The following is a 14,566-nucleotide window of genomic DNA, read 5'->3' on the forward strand; positions in this document are numbered from 1 at the left end:
TTTGTACATCCAAACATCACACCTGCAGGACAGGTACAGGATGGCAACAACAACTGACCGAGTTACACCAGGAACGCACAATCCCTCCATCAGTGCTCAAACTGTCCGCAATAGGCTGAGAGAGGCTGAACTGAGGGCTTGTAGGCCTGTTGTAAGGCAGGTCCTCACCAGACATCACCGGCAACGTCGTCACCTATGGGCACAAACCCACCATCGCTGGACCAGACAGGACTGCACTGAGCACTTTTTTCCCCCCTCCAGGAGTGACTTTCGGATTTGCGTTTATCGTCGAAGGAATGAACGTTACACCAAGGCCTGTACTCTGGAGCGGGATCGATTTGGAGGTGGAGAGTCCGTCATGGTCTGGGGCGGTGTGTCACAGCATCATCGGACTAAGCTTGTTGTCATTACAGGCAATCTCAACACTGTGCATTACCCTCATGTGGTACCCTTCCCTGCAGGCTCATTCTGACATGACCCTCCAGCATGACAATGCCACCAACCATACTGCATGTGCTGTGTGCGACTTCCTGCAAGACAGGAATGTCAGTGTTCTGCCATGGCCAGCGAAGAGCTCGGATCTCAATCCCATTGAGCACGTCTGGGACCTGTTGGATCAGAGGGTGAAGGCTAGGGTCATTCCCCCCAGAAATGTCTGGGAACTTGCAGGTGCCTTGGTGGAAGAGTGGGGTAACATCTCACAGCAAGAACTGGCAAAGTTGGTGCAGTCCATGAGGAGGAGAGGCACGCAGTACTTAATGCAGCTGGTGGCCACACCAGATACTGACTGTTACTTTTGATCCCTTTGTTCAGGGACACATTATTCCTATGTCACATAAGTGACCATAGGTCTGTGGAACTTGCTCAGTTTGTTTCAGTTGTTGAATCTTGTTATGTTCATACAAATATTTACACGTTAAGTTTGCTGAAAATAAACGCAGTTGACAGTGAGAGGACGTTTCTTTTTTTGCTGAATTTATATAGCACCCTTTCTTCTAACGGTGTACAATATTAAGTGGTGGTGTGACCACCTAACAAGTCTCAACACCTAACCATAACGTGGATGTTAAGGCAGGCAGTGACATGGAACTAGTGCAACTGTAGCTGAGTAATATAACATGGAATGGGAACTTTTTTACTAATGTGTCATATTAGTAGGGCATTTCTCCAGTCCAGTGAGAGATGATCATGAATCAACAGAGATGAATCAACAATTCTCGGGACCATAGCAGAGAACGAACTAGTCAAATACAGTGGTTTCACAAAGCTCTACACAAGTTGGCAGTTCGCTTTGCCTGCATAGTGAGGCAAAGCAAAATGCTGTTCACTGCTCTCAACCTGAAGAACTGAAGTGGGGCCAAACACTGTGTGAACAGGCACCCACATGAGTGCATGGAGTTACTACTGCCATGGCCCCTGAAGGCCCTTCACACAAAACACCATGGCTCATGACTGGAGAAGTTCCAGTAAGATTCAGGTCAGAATGTTTTACAGTTTACAGTGAACAGGATTATCTTTCCTACTAATAACAGATGTAGTATCCTGAAGCAAGACATGACTTGATTGATGTTTAGAAGGTTACCAAAACTCATGAAGCTTGGGGTGGTAATAGATAGAGCCCACTTTTTGTGTGTGTGTGTGTGTGTGTGTGTGTGTGTGTGTGTGTGTGTGTGTATATATATATGTCTTGTGATGTATATTCCCACTGGGCTGTGTCGGCACAAACATAATCGTTAGTCACACTGTGCTTACCGGCAAGGCATTAGGCCTGTGGTCAGTTTCATAAAGGATGGCTAGAGTTTCAGCCCTAGCGCCTATGTGAGAAGAGACCTTCCCAACTGTCCTCTAACAGAACCCAGTCAGTCAGAGGTAGAGGGAGGGAGCAGCACAAAGACAGAAATTAGAAGGGGGGAAAAAAAGAGAAAAGGAAACAGAAAAAGTAAGGATCAGAATAGTATAGATGAAGGAAAAGAAAGACATTTCTACTCAGACATGAGAGGAGATGCAGAAATCATGCAGACAGTGAAGTTGTTACTCCTACCTGTTTGGCAGGCATAGAGGGCTCAGCAGGACAGCATTCAGATTGATCAATTGTTTTTTTAATCATTACGCTTGGTGCAGCACTCCCATTGCACTACAACCAATAAAAACATGGTAAGAGTGAGCTGATTTAATATATATATATATATATCACTCTAAGAAGCTTCTACTTTTTACATTTCTAATTTTTACTGATACCTGTTGGGCAGACTAAGGGTTCAGCTCGATAACGCTCCGATCTAATTATTCTACTAGAGACTTAGCATTCCCATTGCACTAAAAGCTAAATAAATGATGGTCAGAGTGAGCTGACGCAACAGTGTCTTCTGTTCTCGCATGTGTAGAGTGAGATTTTTACTGATACCTGTTCGGTGGACTTTAAAGGGCCAGCTTCGTAACTCTCAAATCGAATGATTGGCTTTTGTATACTTGATCCAGCACTCCCGTTGCACTTAAATCATCAAAAATACAGTGAGTTGACTTAAGTCTTTTTTTCTTCTATTTTTACAAATGAGTTTTTTTTTTACTGAAACTTGTTCGTCAGGCTTGAAGGGTTCAGAATGACAGCTTTCGAGTCGATCGATTGACTTTTGAAGGAGTCTACTTAACGAAGCATTCCCGTTGCACTAAAACCAATAACAACATGGCTGGAGTGAGTTGAGTCTTTCTTCTATTCTTATACTTCAAATGCATTTCAAATTACTGGTACCTGTTCGGCAGACATGTCAGGCTTGAAGGGTTCAGCTTGATAACTCACAGGACATTCGATTGGCGTTTGAATGAGTCTACTTGATGCAGTACTTCCATCGCACTAAAACCATTAAACAAAAAAAACAAAAAAAACATTGTCAGAGTGAGCTGATATTTTTTTAGGGTTGGGCTGGTCAGGACCACAAGGCACTGCAAGCGGCAGTCGCTTTCACCTTGTAATGATGCACAGGAGATGTTGGGGTAAGAGAAGAGACGCAAGACAGAGCAGACGGTTCAGGGACAGGGTGTATTGAAGTGATTTTAGGAACAAAGGCAGATCGATCCGTCTGTAGAAAAAAAAGGGTTCATATCAGAAATGAGAGCAATCTCCAAAATCTCTAGCTCTTCATATCCCACCCCAAAAATACTGAGGAGATGCAAGCTGAATATAAGTAGGAGAGGAACAATTGGTCAGAGAAATATTCAACAGCTCAAACCTTTATCTCTTCTAATGAAGATATGAATGTTCACTCATTAGTATCATCACGGACCACTTTCATCATGCAGAGAGAAGTCACCTGACCTTTAATTCGCAGAGCTGTAACACCATGGAAACAAGACATGCTGCAAGAAAACAACCTCTGCCAACAAATGGATTTAAAATGGATTATCAAGCTGTTGCCAGCCTTTAAAAACATGCTCCACTCTCAGTAAAATGTGAGTAGGTTTGACTGGTGACATTGCATCCTTCTAAACAGTCTGAGACGGTCAAACAGAACTTGTGTACAGGGTCAAACATACTGTGCCTCATTTCCTTAGATGGAGTTAGACAGGCAGGCAGGCAGGCAGGCAGGCGAGGGGTGGCGCTACACTTTCACCTTATACTCTTTCACTAGAGGAGTCTCGGACTCAGGAAACATAGAACGCAGAAGCACAGCTCTCTCCTTTATACTCTTCCTGTTAAATTCCCCGCTAGTTACGGTTTGCACTTTTTTCTTTAGAACAGCAACAAGGAAAGGAAAGAAAAGCAAGTGTGAAACTGCAGGAAGTTGGCAAATAAATACTGAACAGCAAACATAATCCATAAAGCTGATGATGTGGGGTATGGCAATTTTGTATATTTTGAACAATTCTGTTTTTGTTGCCGAGTTGTGCTGTCTGCTAGACTTTTGTGGCTAAGGCGCATGTGGATTTACTGTTTTGAATGGGCATAAAAATCTATTTCCACGCAAAAAAAATGTTTATTGTGAGAGTGCAGAAGTAAGGCATAGCTGTGAATGGGGCTAACATGGTGTTTCCAGACAGATATAATGGAGGCTCATTGTCACCTGGCTCATCTTTCGCTCCAGCTTCTCTAGGCCCTTCCCTGTGGGGCCAGGAGAAGGTTGTTCTGGGTAATCTACGTCATCTGGGGTTTCGGTGTGTGGAATCCACACTCTCTGCTGCACCAAGTCTGCGCGCGGAGAGGCCTGTGTTTGATCATCACGTGGAGGAGGACTCCAGGACCTTTTTGGAACGTGAAGGGGAGTCGGTTGCGCCACGGCTGCAGGCTCTTCTAAGAGTCGCATATAGATGGACGGCTGAAAGCAGATATACACACACAAAGCAATGTGTAAAGCAGCACGGACCTCCAACCAGTAGAGGGCGAACCTCCAGGGTGGCGTAAAAGTGGTGTCTTTTCAATGACTCTTGGTCTAGAAGACTATTGGTTCTTTTGTTAACATAGGCTCTATGTTAGGGGGGGAGGGGGGATTATTGAGTTTATGATGTAGCGGCTGACCCTTCGTGGTCTCAACACACACCAGATTGACGTGACTGTACCTGCCACTTGGGGCGTGGGGGTGGAGGCGAGGGAGGGGGCTGTTTCTTGGGCTTAGCGAAGCGAGGGTTCTCCATATCCAGAGAAGGAGATGAAGGACGGCTTGAATCAGAGTCGGAGTTCAAATCAGACTGACAGAGCAGCAGACACGAGATGAGGCAAGAAGGGAAGGACGAGCAGGAGGAATAGGAGAAAAAAAGAAAGTAGTGCAGAATGATTTGTTTCAAAACCACACCCTGCCATCATACACCCATTGCATAAAGTGTGATGGTCTGATCCTGAATGCTGATTGGTTAAAACCACATTCCATCCGGTGTCTATTCCACAAGTTACCACAGGCTAAATCTGATGTTAAAATGCCTATTTACTCTGTTCCATCTGACGGAGCAATCCACTGTTTCTTCAGCCCAGACAGGTACTTTCTAAAACTTGATCTGCACTATAAAAATAAAAAAAATGCTTTTTAAACTAACATTTACTTTAACAGCAGAGATTTGTATAAACCTTGCTGTCTGCTTTTCTCAGCCAGTCGAAATCATGAGTCAGTTCTTTGTATATATCCATAAAAATGATGCTATCAATAAAAAACAGAAAACAAAACGAAGTGCAGCAAGTTTGCAGTCTTTCCAGCTTCAGTTTGAAGCTCCTCTGAACAACAGTGTCTTGACGAGAGAGCACATTTTCTACCCCAGGCAAAGTCGCGCATTATTTGCTCAATATTATGGATGTTGCCAAATAAAATGTCACTAGAAAACAGCTTAAACAAATGCAAATGCAGCTACTTTGTTGTTATTCTGGCTGCACTGTTTGACGTGACTGTAAGTTATGTTGGCTAGCCAGCAAGCAAGGGATAAGAACGTTGCCTGCCAGTATGGCAATGGAACATTTAGAACGAACGATAATAAATACAGAACAACCGGGTCGCGTCTCTGGCAACCGAACCCAATAGAACGAAGAACCAGCCGTCTTGGGAAGCAACCCTAGATTTGTGTCGGGACTTCTCTTGTGGAAGGATGAAATGGTATGAATAAGTTAATCAAAATATTTTTTAAATGAAAATATGCAAATCATTATTTGAATATGTTGGTAACCCGTTGTATAAAAGCGATTGTACCCTTGAAGCCGGTGTTTGGAGGATATATTGGTACGGCTTGCCGGCCCTCGACTTTGAATCGGGCATAACAACAGCCGTGCCAATATTTACCTCCAAATACCAGTTTCTCCGGCATTATCATATATGCACCATAACCATACCATATCTATGGTATTTCACACCATAATCAGACAGAGCCACTCAGTCCTTTGATGGGGCTTCACAGGCAGATTATACTGTATCCACTTCTTCATCAAGGTTCCAAATGCACAACCTGATTTCTTTAATCCTATAATCCAGGGACAGCCTCTTCTTACGATGGAGTAGCTAATCATACTGTGTGACTAAGGTAGCGGTCGATATACTAGAAGTACGTTATTGGTAGAAGTAAAACGATACAGTAAATTCATCTTCAATCTCTTCATCGCTTTCTTGACCATTACCAATAAACTATACCTCGTCAAAACGTTGTACTCAAACTGTACCCAAGGGTAGTGGCTGTGGGTATGGTAGATTTGTCCCATTTTACAGTCTTACAACACAATGGGCTATATTCAAACATGATTATGGTGGCAGTGATGTTGCAGAATTGGATACAAGGACATAAGTGCTCTCCCCGGACATAAAAGCAGGTCTATGAAATTAATTTAATCCATTTCCAAACTCTCTCAGAATGTTATGTACCATAGAGAACTAGTAGGTTCCACAGAGCCTTCATGATCTGAAATTTCAACACAAAAACATTACCGGTGTATGATTAAACCCCCGCCCCCCACACACACGGCAGAAAGTACTATACAATAGTACAGATTTCTAAAATCAGATATGATCAACCATCAGAGAACCAACAGAAGAGTCATACAGTTACCATTGGCACTGAGGCCATCAACGGTTTATTGTCTGTATGTGACTTTACAATGTGTTGCCCAACCCTCCCCCCCCCATTGTCTCTACACAGCACAGTGTACAGGGACCTTGACCCCTCTAGTCAGAGTACTGTACACCTGGAGCTGCTCACCTTATTGCGCAGGGAACTGCCAGGCGATGCATTCTCCTCAAACTTGGCCAGTAGCTGTGTGGCCATTGAGCGCACTTTATTCTGCTCCCCACCGTCACCTGCAGGGGGGGCACTCTGACAGGACAACTGACAACACAATGAATGATCAGTCCCTTTATCGACATTAAAATGGCTGCATCTAAGGCCATACTGGTGACAGAGATATGCTTGTTGTAGTCACTAACACACCTCCTCTAAATAGGTGCTGCCCTTTCTTCGCCTTTTGTTCATCGGGTCGTTCTCCTCCAGCTTCCCGTTATCCTGAGGAAAAGGTAGTACAAAATAGACCTAAAACAACTGTTCCTTCACAGTCATTCACATCACAGTCAAAGGTCATCGAGTGTGGGGGTAATCATTAAGAAAGTATGCCTTGTAAGATGTAGATTATCTAGGTCTCTCAGTCTTGTTCACATACAGTACCTAATCTAATCTACATTTCAATTACTTCTTGTAATTTATTGGCACATAGGAATTCCTTTCATCTGTCAAGTAAACATGGACCTATTTTGACACACTTTACGTATGCTAAAATAACATTTACATGGATGCCTTTGTTGTTGCAATGCTTTCCTTTTAAAGCCTGTAGATGGGTGAGGAGGAGGAGGAGAGGGTGAGCCCACGGTACCTTTGGGATCCTTTTTTTGGGCTGTGTTCGGTTCATTAAGTTGTAAACAGAGTGTGCAGACTCCGATGAAGTCGCTTCATTGTTCTCATCTGTTTCCCTTGTACCTGTAAACAAAAGCATAGCAGTGTGTTATGGGTGCTTTGATACAGGACATACTCTAACACGCACACTGTTATAAACCAGCCCTCTAAGCCTAGGTCAAGCCAAATCAAGAGGGTAACCAGATAGAGTAATGTGAAAATAAACCCCCAAAACAGTAGTATCCAGAATTCAAAACAGATTCCTTTTGATTAATCACCAAGTGTCAGAAACTATTATGAGGGCATTACATTAGTCAGTAGGGCTGAATCATTAGTATTTTAAGTGAAGGAATTGTCAGCCATTTAACATAAACTCCTACTGTATTCTATAAAAGGCAGCCCTATAGATCAGAGGCATTATTATTACCATGGCCCTGTGAGATGACCTGAACTGGGGCCCGAATGCATTTCTTACATACCACACTCTCATAACTGACCAGGTTGTGTAACATGCAAATCTTATCCCATCATGGCAGATGAAAAAAAAAAAGTAATAACCACTCAGTCACACTATCCTCATTAAGGGTTCAATCTTAAACTCAATCTAACCTTCACAATCCTGCAAACAAATCATTCCTCGGGAGTAGTAAAACTCCAGTTATGGAGTAGTTTATGGAAAATAGTATGTAGTATATATATTTTAAATTCAAATTAAATTAATCATGTTAATTAACATATCAGACTTCAGGATCCCATTACGTAACCCTTGTGCATGGAGTTTCAATTTCTGAGGCTTCAGGTGTCACGGGTGCTCCCTCTCCGGCCTCTAGGTCACCAGGCTGCTCGTTATGGCGCACACCTGTTACCATTGTTACGCACAACTGCGTGTCAGACTCAACTGGACTATCACCTCCCTGATTACCTTCTCATATACATATATAAGGGATTGTTTCTATTTGTCTGTGTGCTGTTAGTGTTTGTTTTGTATTATGTTTATTTTTATTTAAAAAAACTCACTCCCTGAACTTGCTTCCTGACGCTCAGCCCACATAATTACATCAGGAAACAGACTCGAGCTACTGCAGGAACTGTTCCTTAGTGTGTGTCGTCTCCCTAGACATCCTGGTCACCTCCCATAATTTTCAAAATGTTCCGGCGTTCATGTCTGTACTTAATAGAACGTCAGTTTGGCATAGAGGAACTGTGTCACTGCCTACAGTACCGTATCCACTTGAATAAAAACACAAAAATAGTAGCTAGCAAGATAAAGCTCAGAGGTTATTTTTAACATTTTCACGCATGAGTTCCAAATATCTCTAAAAGGTTGCGCCCAGCGTGAGTTGTTATGCTTGTGATGTGAGAATGCACTCACTGTTCCAAAATGTGATTGTCATGCAACAGGACAGTTAACCCGCGCTGCCCTCAAACCAAGACACACGCTGCCTGCTAATTATCTACAGGCTATATTTCAACTTTCAACAAGTTTCATCTTCCAACAACAGTTTGAAGTGAGTGTGAGTGAGTGTGTTCCGCCTCCTCATTAATTCGCATAGAAGTTGCCCATTTCACAGTTGCGGACAATTTATGTTTGAGGCTTTACTGAACCGGACAAACTTCTCTTTCGATGAGAGCCCAAGCACATCCCCAGTGTTTCCCCAGATCAACTATGCAGATGTTTGTGCAGTCTAGCATGAACTTTTTCCTCCTGGCACATTTTCTGGCAGGCTCTCGCATTGCCTTCATTGTTGTTCTCCTTACAAATAATAACATTGGACATGTGTGCCTTCCTTTCAAAGTAAGTGCCTTATTTTCAGTATATCATGTTGGTGTTTCTACTGTAGAATACTGTATATATATATATATATATATATATATGGAGCATAATGTATTTACTGTTTTATTCAGGTACTGGTGATAAATGATGCATTCGGGCTCTTGCATTGATTGTGATGTACACACGTGTGTAAAATGCTTTTAAGGTTGTACTGATTATGATGAGCTAATGCAAAGATATTTGCCAGCTATTTTGGTTACAAGGTTTTTGACATTATAAAAGGCATTCTGGGTGTCATGTAAAAGTCTGTCAGATCAAAGATGTTATAATAAAATGAGTAAACGTCCGTCATTTCTATAGCTAATTCATATTATGGTTTCTGTCAGCCGAGAGTTCTGTAAATATGACCGCTTGTGTTAGGTCAATCTTTTCTCAGCGCAAGGACTAATGTAGCCTACTGTACATTTTCCGGTTTGGATGATTGTGTTATGCTGTCGCAACTTCTGTGAATGTCTGAGCATTGCATCCAAAAAGAAACTGGTCACATTCAGGACATAAGGTTGTAAGGACGGTGTTTGTGAAAAAAAAAAAGAAGTGTTGCCAGCTCAAACGCTGACTGTTGCGTCAATCGAAACTGGATGTTCTGAATCGCATTGGTTTGAGAGTACGCTGCAGAGACCACTGGAGAATGATCACACACACACACACACACACGTGTGTTGGTACACGTCAAAGGGTTAATGTCTGCATTTCGTAAGTGGCTAGTTTGCATCAACTACCTCCACTAAAACCACTGGTTTCGAATAGCGACCTTCTGGCATGTCTGCCTCATGATTTGTTGCGAGAGTTTTCGGGCTGAAGCGAATTCACCCCAGAAAAATGTTGTTTTCCCCCCCTTTCAGAAGTTGCCAAAATACAAACGTCTGTTTCCTAGAGTCTTGTTTTCGAGTCTATACTGTGTGAGGCATCAGAGTTGTGAGAGAATGACCAAGAACAGCAGCCTACCAGTGATGGATGCAGGCGAGTTGCGGAACATCTCGTAAAGCTTGGAGATGTACAGCACCATCATCAGCTTGTCTGGGTCCTGGTCCAGAGCCATCTCGTTCCCCGTGGTCACAGGCTGGATACCAAACTCATGCTCTGCTATGTCAAAGGCCAGCTGGTTGTTCTTGGCCGAGTCCTTCTCATTCAGGGAGTCAAAGTCACTAGGATGGAGGGAGATACAGAGAAGAGGCATAAGGTTCACCTCCTATAAGACCTTAATAAAGTTGTTTCCCCTATGGAGTGAGAATGTTAGCCCTAAAACAGTTTGTCGATAAGCATTAAAACGTTGGTTTAATGCTGCATTTTATAATCATTATACTTTCCGCACCACCAGACTCCTACCAACAGATGCATTGCACTAGCTGAAAGGTGAGTTCTAAGTCCCTTAGCAACAGCCCATAGCAATGTCATAAACAGATTGTAAACACATTTCCTTTCCATAAAAATGATTTAATTCAGAATGAACTGTCGAATCACATCTACCTGTGACACAGAGAAGGGGGGGGTGATGAGGTCATCACGGCTGCACCCCCTCAGCTCACACTCATTTTGACTCACACACAAAAGACGACTTGAGCGGGCCAAATTCACACCGCATGAAGGATACAACACCCACTTGTTATTTAGGTAAGATGGAAACATTTCTAGGCGTGGAGTTGCTCAACCGTGCCATCAGTATCTAATACTGTTAGTACAAATGCTTTATACACATAATTGGACGTGCAATATGAAAGCCAAACCAGAATGCTCGCTTTCTCATTTCTCTATTTAGACAAACCTAGCTGTTGCCCGCAAAGGTCAGTACACATAGTACAGTTCCTAATTTATGAATCCTACACCTAGAGTTTAAACAGAAGTGTTGTCTACAAAATAATCAATATCGCTGTTCACATTTTCAACAGCATAACATGTGACAGACACAAAGGCAGTGCATGACCTTTGTCATCTTGTCTATCAGTGTGTGCTTTGATGGTGCCAATAAGACCATGACTGTGTGTATGTGTGTATGTGTGTATGTGTGTATGTGTGTATGTGTGTATGTGTGTATGTATGTATGTATGTATGTATGTATGTATGTATGTATGTATATACACACACACACACACAGCCTTCAGAAAGTATTCACACCTTTACTTTTGCCACATTTTTTTGTGTTAGTCTGAAATTAAAATTGATCAAATGTAGATGTTTGTGTTACTGACCTACACACAATACCCCATAATGTCAAAGTGGAATGTTGATTTTTATACATTTATCAGATGAATTAAAAATCAAAAAGCTGAAATGTCTTGAGTCAATATGTATTCAACCCCTTTGTTATGGCAAACCTAAATAAGTTCAGGAGTAAAAATGTGCTTAACGAGTTACATAATAGTGTTTAACATTATTTTTTTTATGACTACCTCATCTCTGTACCCCAAACATACAGATAATTGTAAGGTCCCTCAGTCGAACAGTGAATTTCAAACACAGATTCAGCCACAAAAGACCAGGGAGATTTTTCAATGCCTCGCAAAGGACACCTATTGGTAGATTAGTAAAAAAAAACAGACATTGAATATCCCTTTGAGCATGGTGAAGTTATTCATTAAACTTTGGATGGTGTATCAATACACCCAGTCACTCACTACAAAGATACAGGCGTCCTTCCTAACTCAGTTGCCGGAGAGGAAAGAAACTGCTCAGGGATTTCATCATGAGGCAAATGTTGACTTTAAAACAGTTAGAGTTTAACGGCTGTGATAGGAGATAACGGAGGATTGATAAACAACATTGCAGTTACTCCACAAGTGAAGAGGGAAGACTGTACAGCGTGTGTCAAACTCATTCCACAGAGGGCCGAGTGGCTGCGGGTTTTCGCTCCTCCCTTGTATTCAATTGATAAATTAAAAGGTCACTGATTACTAAGGAACGTCCATCACCTGGTTGTGTAGGTCTTAATTGAAAGAAGAAAAAACAGACACTAGGCCCTTTAAAGTAATGCGATAAGAAGAGGGGGAGGAGGGGGTAGAGAGAGAAGAGTAGAGGGAGAGAAGTTGGTGTGAGAGAGGATGGAATCAGTTGCTGGGATCGATACTATCTGTATAGTGATCCTGATGACCAAGGCCGGGTCTGAGGCGCTGCTTGGCGTAGGCAGCTAGACTAGCTGCCTATCAAGCTAGCTGGGTTTTCTTGAGGGGTTGAACGCAGCCCGGAATGCAATTAGCCATTGTGGCTGGGACTGCGGATTATCCTGGCCTTGTGTCAGTGTAGATCCTTGCTGTTTGTTGTTCTGGTTTCCAATCCTCCCAGCCATCTACCCTGTCTGGAACTGCGGGGAGTAACAGCGTAACCTACCATGACAAAGACCAAAGCAGGTAGGAGTACCGTTGAGGACAGTGATGTCTATCACAGGTGCAAGATCTTTTTAAACTAACAAAAATTGTTATACAAGCAGTTGTTACAAGAAAATAGCTTCAAGTTTTGTCAAAATACTGGTGGAGTCAACTAATAAAATATTGGATGACCTGACCAGAGAGGTCCAGGACCTGAAGAACAGTTTGCACTTCTCCCAGGGTCAGCTCTATGAGGTTAAACAGGAGAATGGCATGATGAAAGCAACCTGTAAGTCATTGAGAGAGGACATCATTTCTGTATGCGAATCCATGATAATTTGATTTCTCCGTCATTGTTATCAAGGTGCAATCAAAGCGGAACATGGTTGTGGATGGAATTGCAGAATCTCCACAGTGGTCAAAGTTCCTGAGGTTCAAGGACAAGGTAGCTGTTCTGGAAAGAGCAAAAAACTTGAGAGGAACGTACATCTTCCTCAACGAGGACTATCCTGAAGCTGTGCGCCAGAAGAGGAAAGAACTTATCCCAGCCATGAAAGCTGCCAGAGAGCGTAGGGACATTACTTATACCTTCTATGACAGGCTCATTGCCCACTCTCCCTCTCAAAAGTCCGGAAAGGATGAGAGAGCCAAGCCTATGGGTTCGTAGCTTCAACCCCGCAGCACACACACCAATTGATGAATGGACTGCTGAACGTATATATTTCTCTTGCCTGGTTTATTCTCTTTTCCATATTTCGCTCTTATAAGCCCAGGAAAAGGATGAAAATATCCCATATCAATATATTTAGCCTTAGAAATAAGGTTCATGAAATCAATAACATTTATATAGACATTTCTGAGACTAATTCATTTGATGCTAGAGCAGCAGCAAGAAAAGTGTATAACATCTATAGAAGAGACAGGAATGCTTATGGGGGAGGGGTTGATTTTATTTATATATATATAAAATCAACCCCTCCCCCATAAGCATTCCTGTATATATACATATACATATATACATATACATATACATATACATATACACACACCTCAAAAAAATAAAAGGGAACACTTAAACACAATGTAACTCTAAGTCAATCACACTTCTGTGAAATCAAACTGTCCACTTAGGAAGCAACACGGATTGACAATAAATTTCACATGCTGTTGTGCAAATGGAATTAGACAACAGGGGGAAATTATAGGCAATTAGCAAGACACCCCCAATAAAGGAGTGGTTCTGCAGGTGGTGACCACAGACCACTTCTCAGTTCCTATGCTTCCTGGCTGATGTTTGGGTCACTTTTGAATGCTGGCGGTGCTTTCACTCTAGTGGTAGCATGAGACGGAGTCTGCAACCCACACAGGTGGCTCAGGTAGTGCAGCTCATCCAGGATGGAACATCAATGCGAGCTGTGGCAAGAAGGTTTGCTGTGTGTCAGCGTAGTGTCCAGAGCATGGAGGCGCTACCAGGAGACAGGCCAGTACACCAGGAGACGTGGAGGAGGCCGTAGGAGGGCAACAACCCAGCAGCAGGACCGCTACCTCCGCCTTTGTGCAAGGAGGAGCAGGAGGAGCACTGCCAGAGCCCTGCAAAATGACCTCCAGCAGGCCACAAATGTGCATGTGTCTGCGCAAACGGTCAGAAACAGATTCCATGAGGGTGGTATGAGGGCCCGACGTCCACAGGTGGGGGTTGTGCTTACAGCCCAACACCGTGCAGGACGTTTGGCATTTGCCAGAGAACACCAAGATTGGATAATTCGCCACTGGCGCCCTGTGCTCTTCACAGATGAAAGCAGGGTCACACTGAGCACATGTGACAGAAGTGACAGAGTCTGGAGACGACGTGGAGAACGTTATGCTGCCTGCAACATCCTCCAGCATGACCGGTTTGGCGGTGGGTCAGTCATGGTGTGGGGGGCCGCACAGTCCTCCATGTGCTCGCCAGAGGTAGCCTGACTGCCATTAGGTACCGAGATGAGATCCTCAGACCCCTTGTGAGACCATATGCTGGTGCGGTTGGCCCTGGGTTCCTCCTAATGCAAGACAATGCTAGACCTCATGTGGCTGGAGTGTGTCAGCAGTT

At 43.1% G+C, this 14,566-nt stretch overlaps 1 protein-coding gene across 3 annotated transcripts in view; it reads right to left on the bottom strand.

The window, feature by feature from the left end:
* The window catches only part of LOC139407721 (F-actin-monooxygenase mical2b-like), an 89,390-nt gene that overhangs the window by 20,847 nt on the left and 53,977 nt on the right, over positions 1-14,566 (bottom strand). Inside the window, exons 13-24 of one of the 3 annotated variants that reach the window (XM_071151574.1) lie at positions 10,124-10,323; positions 7,325-7,428; positions 6,889-6,960; positions 6,661-6,786; positions 4,552-4,680; positions 4,059-4,310; positions 3,609-3,725; positions 2,964-3,077; positions 2,750-2,851; positions 2,405-2,491; positions 2,042-2,134; positions 1,753-1,845 (exon numbers count right to left, since the gene is read on the bottom strand). In XM_071151574.1, the coding sequence (XP_071007675.1) occupies positions 1,753-1,845; positions 2,042-2,134; positions 2,405-2,491; positions 2,750-2,851; positions 2,964-3,077; positions 3,609-3,725; positions 4,059-4,310; positions 4,552-4,680; positions 6,661-6,786; positions 6,889-6,960; positions 7,325-7,428; positions 10,124-10,323 (1,489 nt within the window). The remainder of the gene's footprint in view (positions 1-1,752; positions 1,846-2,041; positions 2,135-2,404; positions 2,492-2,749; positions 2,852-2,963; positions 3,078-3,608; positions 3,726-4,058; positions 4,311-4,551; positions 4,681-6,660; positions 6,787-6,888; positions 6,961-7,324; positions 7,429-10,123; positions 10,324-14,566) is intronic. The other 2 variants (XM_071151583.1, XM_071151590.1) reach the window with 2 other exon arrangements.

This window comes from Oncorhynchus clarkii, chromosome 1 (genome assembly GCF_045791955.1).
Source record: "Oncorhynchus clarkii lewisi isolate Uvic-CL-2024 chromosome 1, UVic_Ocla_1.0, whole genome shotgun sequence".
Classification (NCBI taxonomy): Eukaryota; Metazoa; Chordata; class Actinopteri; order Salmoniformes; family Salmonidae; genus Oncorhynchus; species Oncorhynchus clarkii.